The 11,371-nt window shown below is 36.5% G+C and overlaps 2 protein-coding genes across 2 annotated transcripts; one reads left to right on the forward strand and one right to left on the reverse strand.

Moving 5' to 3' along the window:
• The first annotated feature begins 395 nt into the window (after positions 1–395).
• On the forward strand, positions 396–2,391 carry mRpL54 (mitochondrial ribosomal protein L54). The gene is made up of 3 exons (XM_073090311.1): positions 396–670; positions 1,011–1,156; positions 1,579–2,391. The coding sequence occupies exons 1-3, from the start codon at positions 517–519 to the stop codon at positions 1,744–1,746; spliced, it is 468 nt and encodes a 155-aa protein (XP_072946412.1). The 5' UTR covers positions 396–516; the 3' UTR covers positions 1,747–2,391.
• A 248-nt stretch (positions 2,392–2,639) lies between these two features.
• Positions 2,640–6,622, reverse strand: LOC140755112 (ciliary microtubule associated protein 1A). The gene is made up of 5 exons (XM_073090312.1): positions 6,465–6,622; positions 5,240–5,441; positions 4,166–4,444; positions 3,594–3,696; positions 2,640–3,118 (listed from the first exon to the last, which is right to left on the reverse strand). The coding sequence occupies exons 1-5, from the start codon at positions 6,481–6,483 to the stop codon at positions 3,032–3,034; spliced, it is 690 nt and encodes a 229-aa protein (XP_072946413.1). The 5' UTR covers positions 6,484–6,622; the 3' UTR covers positions 2,640–3,031.
• Between the last annotated feature and the right edge of the window lie 4,749 nt (positions 6,623–11,371).

Consider the following 11,371-nt stretch of genomic DNA (forward strand, 5'->3'; position numbering starts at 1 on the left):
TGTGCACCTCATACTTGCCTGATAAAATGTTAATGAATGTTAACCAAGTATTTTTAAGTAAAGTCAAGGAATGAATTATTTTTAAATGGAAATGGAGTCCACGCTCGTATTAAATAATGATTTCTCTGAGATTGGATACTATCAAATAATTTTTAAAGTTTTGGTACTTTGACATAAAAAAATAAAAACGTTTAATGTTTTATATGAATATCTCGACCATTAAAAGCGAGAAATTAATGTATGATATTTTTAACAAGTATTTCAGGGATATTCCAAAAACATTGAATAGAACTATTTCTGCCAAAAAAAAGAGTAGAAAACTATAAAGTGGCAACCATGTGTCGATCAAGGTGACAGTAATAAGCAAAAACACTGTTTGTCAGTTGTCAATGTCATTGTCATCAACGTCAATTGTCAGATTGTTATAGTCAATTTTGTTCCTACATAACCTGTAAAACTATCAATTATTTGAAATATATTTATTTTATTAGGAAAAAACCGACCAAGATCAAATAAATGTCTATCTTACATAGCTTACAACGACTCAGGCCGGCGTCGGTGACCCGGCTGGCGTTCCAGTCACAATATGTTTTTAATATCACGTCCATGAATATACACACTGGATGCACGAATTACGCTGTCACTAAGAAAACTACTTCAGCTGCTGGAGGTAATATTTTTTTAATGCAAACAAACCGTCCGATAGTAAGTGATCATTACCGCCCATGGTCATTAGTAATCCTAACCAACCTGAAATGTGATGATAATGACCTGAGATTGGCCACAAACGCGTTAGTACCCCTAAGGACTAAATTGGAACGCTTCAGATCAGTATGTCTCCCTCACCACATCCTGTAAATTATAACACAGCAGCACTTAACACTGCTGTTTGGCAGAAATAGATGGTTGTTGTGTCTCTAGAGTCGAACAACAAAGGATTCAAGTACATTTACTTATTTTTTATTATCGATGTGAGTGAATACAAAAAATCTTCTGTCATGTTCTCCCAGGTGTATTGGGGCTGGGCAGGGGCAAGAAGAAGATGGGCAAGCTGGGGCCCATGGAGAAGAAGGAGCTGCCCGTGGAGACTGACCCTGAGAAGCTGGTGAACTATGTGTGCGGCTCCAACATATATGTCACAGGGGAGGATGTTAAGGTCAGTATGCATACTTAGTTACTTTCTTATATTTTAGAAGTAACAAGGATTCACTTTGTTATTTTGACTTTCCAACTTATCCTTAGAGTTGATACATCTGTAATTATTTTTTTGATTATTTGCATTAAATAAAATTAGGTATCTAAGATGAGTGAGATTTATGTTTATGATAATATAATGATATGATATTGTATATTTATGTTGTGTATGTATGTACATTTATTCTCCCACACACATGTCACACATGTATCTCTTCTAACTCAGGTTGCTGGTGTCTAATATCAGTAATATTAAAGCAGAGTTGAGAGTTTTTCGGTTATTGTTATTGTACTTTTATTATATTTTCAATAATAATTCGTCTTACATTTTTATGTCTGTAAATACAGAATAACTATATATTATTTTTCTTTTTTTGATTCCAGTTGAAGGAAGACAGTGAGTACCCCGAGTGGCTGTGGGACCTCAACACGGGCGCTGCGCCCCGCATTGAGGACATGGACCCCAACACCAAGCAGTACTGGTTGCGAGTGCGGGCTGCCGGCATGAAGCGCAACAACAGACTGCTCTCCTTCAAGAAGACACTCAAATAACTGCATTAGTTTGAAAAAATATTGAATAAGGTGTACCTTTTTATATGGGTAGCAAACAAACATGTAGTCCATCACCCTCATCAACACATTGCTGTTCCACTGCTGGGCACGGGTCTCCTCTCAGATTGAGAAGGATTAGGCCATAGTCCACCGCGCTGGCAAAGTGCGTATTGGTAGACTTCACATACATTTGAGATATTTTTTTATAAATCTCAGGTATGCAAGTTTCCTCGCAATGTTTTCCTTCACCGTTTCGCAAGTGATAATTAATTTGTATTACGCACATAACTTTGAAAAATCAGAGGTGCTGCCTGGGATTTGAACCTCGGACCCCTCGCACCGCCCGAGTTTCTTAACCTCTAGGCTATCACTGCTAAATGTATTCCACTTGATGGTAAATGGACTTTTAACTGATATTGACTACAGATATCCATGGGTAACAGTGATCAGCGATCACTTACTGCCACGTAGGATACATGTTTGCTTGTTACTTCTCATAAAAAAACTTGAGTGTCTACCAGAAATGCAAAATAACTGCTTTCATATTTAGGGTGGTTATTTATCTTTTTTAAGTGTTGTTTGTACAGAAATAGGATAAATTATGATTAGTTAATATTAGAATAGAAATAAATTAAATACTAATAACATAGTATTTTATTTCTATAATATATAATTTATATACTTTATCTACACATAAGTGTTTGCAGTTCTTGTGTGTGTTTATACAAAAATAAATTTTCAATATTTTTACTAAGCTGATTTTACAATTTTAAAAATGTGTATGATGATTTTTGATCTTGCAACATACACATTTTCTGACACAAACACTTAACACTTTTTAATGCTACTTTGTAATGAGTTTGGGCAATTTGGAGATTCATAAAAAAATAAAGTTTGCAGTACAATCATGTTTATTTGCCATCATTTAACTTTTTTTACATTACTTACGCGGTTAACTTTTACATGACTTGACGTAAACATATTTCACAGTACAAAACATTTTACTAAACTTAATAGGTATACGGATACCAATAACAGATACAAGACAATTTGCTTCGCGGCTTCGACCAAACATTACAAATTATGTCAAAAAAAAATACATTAAATGTTCTTAAACAATTAATACTGAATTATTATCACACAATGTACAATGAGTTTTCATAGGAATTTTAATTGTAAAAAATTACAAATTTAGACCCTTTAAGTTCATTGTGCATTGTTTCATCATTAAGATCCTTACGCACTAGTTGGCGTGTTTATGCGGGACTCCCGGGTCGGTGGCAGTTTATAAGCAGTCCATGGTGTCCTCCTTTATGATCATGGGCGGTGCGTAGTCTCCGTGCTTTGTGCCGAACGAGTATGCGTAGGGATTCTGAAATAGTTTATGACCATTAACATTCAACATGTGTTTCAAATCGAACCAGAACTTGCATAGAAATTAGCAAATACCTAAATGTAAATTTTATTGCTTACTTGTATAATGGATACGGTTCGTGAGAGCGTACAAGTTGCACGTCTTAAAACATAACCAATTTAACTGCCGAACGCAGTCCTACGATTGGCAGACCTGATGCTTATTGTGATATGGTCATTAGTATGATTATTGTGTCACGCAAGCAACACGTCATAAAATCTATTGTGTACTTGCAATAAAAATAAAAAATCTGACATGATGAGTGTGAGAGTGAGTGTAGTCCACTTAATGGTGTATCGGACTTTTATGAAATCCGGCTAAAAGGACCATTAATAATTATAAGATTTGAACCGAAGAAAAATGTAAGGGCTTCCTTGGTGTACCCTTAATATATGTAATATATTACTTTGAGATAATAATAGTGGTAGAGTACCTTTTTGGTGTTGTAGAGGTTAGGCGGGTAGGCGGCGGGGCCGGGAGACTTCGTAGCCTTGCCGGCGCCCTCCGCGCGCGCGCCCAGCGAGTACTTGGGCGGCCTGCAGTCAGACACAATGTGTTTTATAATATGATTTTCATAATAACGTGGCTGTCTATATCGAACTTTTATTAGATTCGTTCATGTATATTGATAACGTTATGTTGCTGTAACGTGCCAGATAACGACGACCTTCATAATGGGTTTGGTGTGTAAAAGCTTTAATTTTTCTTGTTTAAATAGCAAATCAACCTACTAAAAATCTGCCTGAAACTAGGTGGTTCTTGCAACTGACTTCAAATCCAAAAAGTTGTGTTACCTAAGGGCTTTTTCTTGTCATGCAATTTTATTTCTGTGTCCCACTCGTACACCTTAGTTAATCCGTTGTAGTTTCCGCGCCCCGCATGCGTATGCTTAAGTAATAAACATCTAAATATGTCATGCTATGGTGCAAGTGCAACGAAAGCGCGGGAGAATAAGCTGTGGACACTAACCCTAGTAAAGCTTAGTAAAATCACATATAGTCTAACCTGGTCCGATAGACGTCCGCGTCCCGCTGAAAGTAAACAGCCGGCCCGGGCGATCGCGCCTTGGGCTGGAAGCCGACCCTTGCGCCCATGGTGTATGCGGGCGTGCCGGGGCCGAGGCGCAGCGCGTACGCGTTGGGCGCGGGGCCGACGCGGCGCGGCGCGAAGCCGAGGCGCGCCGCCATGGAGTACGCCGGCGCCCGCGCGCCGCGCCCGTCCGCGCAGCGCTCGGGGGCGTGCGCGCCCGGGCCCGGCGTGCGCAGCGTGCCGCGCGCCGGGAACCTGCGGGACCGACGCAGTGGGAGAACTCCGCAGTTCAACCCCGAATGCACCATTTACACCTGTTGCTGCTTAGTAACATCAGTCTTTAGCGCTACTGTGTTACAGTTCAAAAGGTGTAATAGGGACACATGCTTATCCGAAGGGTTCAAACTTAGTCCTCATGTTAGATTTCTACCTGGGATGATGAATAAATTAAAACCTATTATCTAGGGTTATGACAAATATCCATGAGTGCTAGAAGGCACTTAGTATCAGATGCACTGCATACTCGTTTGCTATTCTATATCTTAAGAACTTGAAGAAAAATATAAAATAGGTACTCCTAGATGGCCTGAATTCTGAAATCAAATTTTTACGGTTAAAGTTGTTTAAATGTACGTATCACTCATATCATGCGACTCAACGTACAGCAATTTTATTCTTTTCTGCACATATGTTAAGTGTCTGAAAGACAAGCAAGACGTAATAATTATATGCGAAATTGAAGGTGGTAGAACCCTTTGTGGTTCGACTCCGGCGGCACCACCGCCACACCTATTTCTACCTAATAACAGCAGTGTTAGGCGCTGCTGTGTTCCGGTTTGAAGGGTGTGGTAAGGGAGACAGACTTTCCCGAGGCGTTCCAGCTTAGTCCTCAGGGGTAGCGGCGCATCTGTGGCCGACCTCAGGTAGGAATATCTAATCCTATCTGGGGTTGATTACAGATGTCCATGGGCGGCAGTAGCCACTTACCATCAGGTGGACTGCATGCTCGTCTGCTACCCTTATATTATAAAAAAAAAATAAGCGAAATACCTGGCTCCAAAGCTCCACGCGGGCGAGGAGACGAGTCCGTCCCGCGTGACGCGGTCGATGCGATACGCGGGCCCCGGGCCCAGCGGCTTGAAGCGGAACGAGGCGCCCGTGCCGAACGAGAACATCGGCCCGCGCCACCGCGACGGGTCGTGCCCCGCGAACCCCACCGTCGCCGGCAGCTTGTAGGCTCCCGGGCCCGGTCCTGGGTTCATCAGGCTTCGTTACATCGAATAGTATAGTTGGGCAGAGATGGTACTAACTTATCCATTTCTAGCGGAATGTAGTCCTTGCGTTACGATGTGAAGGTGTGGAAGCTGACTGACTTACACATGAGGAGACCGTCTTAGTCCTCAGTAGTACAACGCATATCTACGATTGGCTTCAGTTAAAATTCCTGTCTTATATGGAGTTGGTTACAAGTGCTCATGGGCAGTGTGACCCAAAGAAGGGAGAGCTCTTCTCCGGTAGTTTACACCTCTGTATGTAAACTTTTTACATAAGTTATGACATCATAAAGTAGGTACTTAAGTATCTTGCCGTTCAACTTGATACTCTCATGTTACAAGCATAAATTGACTTCTTAAAGAAATTATTACCTGTAGGTACCTAAAGTATCTGAGTGCGATAATCAGTAAAGCAGTGATTTGTATGGGGAATTTACATGTTATGACTCGCTCAACGCGAAAATGTGTGTAAAATCGCTACGTTATTATTGGCTGTTCGTGGTAACCAGAATGGATTTGCTCTCTTGAGGGTAGGTAGGCAAGAGTAAGAACATTTAGGTACCTATTTTACCTTTGTTTACATATATCTTCGTATGACTTAACTTTTTTTTTTTCTTTTCGAGGGGGAAACCTTCAAAAGGTACCCGGTGCTGTGGGAGCGACACGGGGTTATGTGGGACTTTTACCGCACTAAAACCCCCCCCCCGGTGGCCGTCCTCGGCGCTGCGTAGAGGACTCCGGGATCTCCAAAGGAACGCAACCGGAGTCCTCTCAGCGCACTGCCCCGTTGGGCTTCGCCCAGGTGACTTTGTGTCACCACACCGTCTGGTGTATACGACGGAATGCGACCACACATACCGTCGTCCTTCCCGGGGTCGCTAGCCGGGCGGTTCGAGCTCCCACTCTTGCCGCCCGTAACCCCGAAAGCCCCTTTTAGTCGCCTCTTACGACAGGCAGGGGATACCGTAGCCCTATTCTGGTCCCGGAATCGTATGACTTACCTAATGGTTTTTTAGACATTCTGTTCTGGTTTTATTTATTATATAACACTAAAAATTTTCACTATAAAATTTTACAACATAATTTTGACGCGTTTGCTCGGCCGCGGCCTGACAGGAATTGTGACAAAATTGTTAAAATAATCATTTCAAATGTCGAATAACCAGCCAGATCAAGTAAGATTAACTTGTGCCTAGTAGAACTCTCTACCTTTTAATTAAATTCATAGCGTAATAACACAGTCGATGTTATTTCATCAAAACATGGACGAAAGGGAGCCAAGTTCAGTTTACGCGACAATTCGGGGAGGGAAGCCGCAGTCATGAGTTGAATTATTTACGATGAGGATTCCTGGTTCCTTCCCGGCACAAACAGACAAAGATGAATTTAAATTTCTATTCTGGGTTTTGTTGTGTGTTTTATATGTCTACATATGAACGTGGAATCGTAATGCACGTATCATCATTGCCATTTATTATGTACCTACCTATAAGTACTTGAATAAATTCAGTTTGCCTCTTTAAAACACGTAACTGCATTTGAAGTCAGTTACGTTTAGTGATCCAAAGATGTTTAACTTCATAAGTATTTTATTAACTACTCAACATTCAAACGGAACTACAAAGAACGGAAAAATATGACCAATTCTACGTTCTAGCTTTAACTTTTGTTGGAATATAGCAAAAACTCAAGCCTCTTTTAATGTATAATATTCAAGTAGGTTATATATGATAAAGCTGGCAGCTGAAAAACATATATTTTACTTCTTCTGATTTGTCATTCTGTCAATGATTCGATATAATAAAAAGTATCTTTTTGAAGTGAATTTCATTTTATTATATTTCATAGTTTATTTTCTCGTTCTCCTGTGGCCATTTCCCAACAGGTTATGGGCCCAGGCTACGCTATCGTAAAATATATTGAAAAACATAGTCATCTACAATGAAGTAAAAAAAATAATGTAATATTTCAAACATGGAGTTGTGGAAGAAAAAGACACATGAAAAATTTTGATGGCGAACGACAATGGCAAACAATAATATATAAGTGTCTAATTTTTCTACGTCCAAACCAATACCGTCTACGGCGATAACAATAATGGATGACTTTAATAAAATTACGAATGGAGAATTTTGGCTACACAATTATTTTGAGTGCGTAAGAAACAACTTTGGAATTGCGACCAGACAAAAAACGCTGATACAACTTATTTTAACGATTGATTAATATGATCACTAACTTGGTGCTAAACTTGATGAAATGGATCAATGGATGAAAAGGATCGACTGATTATGGATCAATGGATGTAATGGATCGACGGAATGCATATAATTCAATATCTCTTCTTTTAGATTCAAAGAATACGAATTCGAAATGTTCAAAGTAAAACTGAGATCTCAAATAACTGAACTTCAAATATTACACGCTTGTAAAAATATAAATTTAAAATGGAAAAATGTGTAAACTACTACTAGAGTATTACATCATGCAGATACACAAGCTAATATGAATTTTTATGCTGGAAACAGTTGCTGTAAAAATTATAATTTTTGCGATCTGAACCCGTCACTATTATTGATGTTAACTGTCATTATATCAAGTACCTAATTGCAACAAAATGGAGACAGTAGTAGCTATATAACAGGAAATACATTGGACACTGAAAATAAAAATAAGGACAGTTTCGCTTTTACGTCTTCAAAATGAAATTTATTTGATTTTTGTTCCAATTCTAACCCTGACATTTGGTTTTCTTTAAGATTTGAAAACTCTGATCACTTTGAAAATACAAAGGATTTATATGTGTCACATGACAGACTACGTTTAAAATTGGAGGAGCTAAAGATTTGGTAAAGGTCAAAAACAAAGAATTTAAAATTCTATACTTTTCACCGAAAGTTCTGTAGAACTTTAGTTCTATGGAACTTAAGCTGTACCTATGCAGCTTCTTAGTAAATCGAATTGAATAATAAAAGGTTTGTGCCGGTTATTAAAAAATGAAGGACATATTTATAAAAATAGTAAATGTCTAATATGTAGTATAAAGGATGATAGTATCATTATTTTTTTTCATAAAATTATAGATCACAGTATAAAATACACTTACTTCAAAGTTAGAAATCGTTTTAGTTATGGCACAAACGGTCATTTGAATAAACAGAAATTAAATTTGAATAGCAGTGATAGCCTAATGGTTAAGAATCTCGACCTGTCTAACGAAGGGTCCTAGGTTCAAATCCCAGGCAACCTCTGAATTTTTTCAAAGTTATGTGTGTATTAGAAATTAATTATTACTTGCTTAAAAGGTGAAGGAAAACATCGTGAAGAAATCTTCTACACCTGAAAGATTTATATAATAAAAAATCTGAAAGGTATGTGAGTCTACCAATACTCACTTGGCTAACGCGATGGATTATGACCTAAACCTTCTCATTCTGATAGGAGACTCATGCCCAGCAGTGGGACAATAAATGGGTTGATGAAATTTGAATATTTTTAAAGATTTTATTATTGACCGTCATGTGACAATCTTGAATACTTAGGTATATGTAATCTGTGATCTTGAATTTCTGAAAGTCAAGACTGACCAGCAAATGGTAAAAAAAAAAACATTTTTTTATTATTCACTGTGATGTTTGCGATTCGATAACTTCGACTTCCTTTGATGACAAAAATTATCTTTATGTTACATGTATTTTAAATGGGAAATAAGTATCATTTTAAAAGTCTAAAAGTGAAAATGTATCCTATAGTAACATTATTCATTTACATTATGATAATGATCGAGAATATATTTCTGAAATAATGAACTTAAGGAATTTTTGTTGGCAAGATAATTATGTATCATTAAAATTTACCTTATAAAACACAATAAAATGGTGAAACAGAGCAAATGAATCGTATATTAACCGAAATGGTTGTAAATGCGAAATTAAATAAAGCTTTTGGGGTGAAGCTGTTACAACAGTCATATACCTACTTATATTTATAAAAATATATATATTCCCCACTAAAGCTCTGATAATAAATAAATAAAACACCATGTAAATTGTGGCAAGGTAAAAACAAAATTGATCATATGAAAATGTTTTGGTGCTACTGCTACGTTCGTAACACAGCTAGCAAGATTAAAGATAAAAATATTTTAGAACCAGTCTAGTTGGTAAAGATTTTAATGGATATACATTATTAAATATTAAAAGTAATGAAATGTCCATAGCTGCTAAGCAGATCATGTAGTTGATGAATTAAATATTGAAAATAATGACAACAAACATTGAGCATTACATATCAATATAAAATTAGAAAGCCTGACTCTGATTCGGCGAAACTAATTGAAAGCTAACAACAACATTCCTTAAATGATAATGCGTTAACAAATAACTACTAAAAAGTATTTAGTATCAATCAATCCCTGAATTATTATATACGGATGCACAATCCTGATATCTGATCTTTATTAAGTACTTTGCAATCATTACCTAAATAAATTAAAGGTATTTTAAGGTGCCTGATAAATGGTAAAAAGCAGTACAAAGTGAAATTAAGCCACAAAGGAGCAATCAAATCTGATATTTTGTCTACAGACCTAAATATGTTAACATTATTAGTTGCAAGTGGGTATTTACCACAAATAATAATGAACTAAGTAGGCAAATCAGAAAAAATAACAAAGCTAGTTTAGTTGCTCGAAGTTTCACTAAGAAATTCAGTTTCAGTAAGAAATTTTACAGGATTAAGATGGTTCGCACCAATAGCCAGATTTACTACATTTAGATAGATTTAAATGTACACCATATGGACGAAAAGACTACCTTTGTAAATTTCATTTGATATAATTAGAAAAATATATTATAATGGTTTTCATACAGAGAATATTTATATGGTAGTACCAGAAGATATATTTGCCTAAAGATAATAAAGTCAGTAAATTAAATAAAAGCTTTAACGGCTTAAAGCAGACATCTCGGCTTTGGTTTGAACGTCTTCATGTTATACTTAAATATAGGGTTTAAAAACTCTTAAAGGTACATTCTCATGCAGATGCATGTAGATAAATGTTTAAATATACCTATATAAGATAAATTAATACGGATAAGAATATATGTATAGTCCCACACGTATGTATATGGTTTAATAATTTCAACAAAATAAGCATTATTTTGCAAAAACATTTTAATGCAAATAATTTATATTACTAATAAAAAATAAATAACATAATTTCTTGATATAGATGTTGAAAAAATAGCAAATACAATATCCCTTAATCAGTCTACTAATGTGCAAAATGTGTTAAAAATATTCTATAAGTGTAATTTATCCTAATCACTTTTCTTATAAATTATTCAGTATTAAATACTGACTTATGCCATGGTGCACATTGTAGAGTTAAATAAAAGTAGTATTGTATAGAAATGTAAAAGTAAATGTACTTACGCATCCAGATTTTTTGTCTTAAATGTGTAAATATTTAATACATATTTTAATGTTATATAAAATATATAAATAGTTAAACCTAATCAATGAAAGCTGTAATTATAAGTAGTTAATTATTGCTTATGTGGACTCTGAGGACTGAGGAACTGAGACCGCGACGAGACGCACAAACATAGTATTAGAAACTATTTGTTCAAAGTAATTAAAACTGCATAATTTCGTGAAACACACGAAAACAATGTAGACACTGTCGCAGTCTCATCAGCTAAAGCAGAGTACGAGTATAAGGTTTTGTTTGAAGTTTTCTTTGTATATTTGACTGATAAAACGATGTGGTCTGAAGTATCTTCAGCTCCACATGTGCCATGGTTAAGTTTGCCATTGTTTAAACATTTATATTTATTCTTCTCCATAATGAAACACCTAGTGAAGTGGTGGTAGATGTAATGACATTCAAAAAGTTTTCTGCAAA

The sequence above is a fragment of the Epargyreus clarus genome, unplaced genomic scaffold, assembly GCF_041222505.1.
Source record: "Epargyreus clarus isolate Ecla_fem2 unplaced genomic scaffold, WU_Ecla_fem_2.2 ptg000032l, whole genome shotgun sequence".
NCBI lineage: Eukaryota > Metazoa > Arthropoda > Insecta > Lepidoptera > Hesperiidae > Epargyreus > Epargyreus clarus.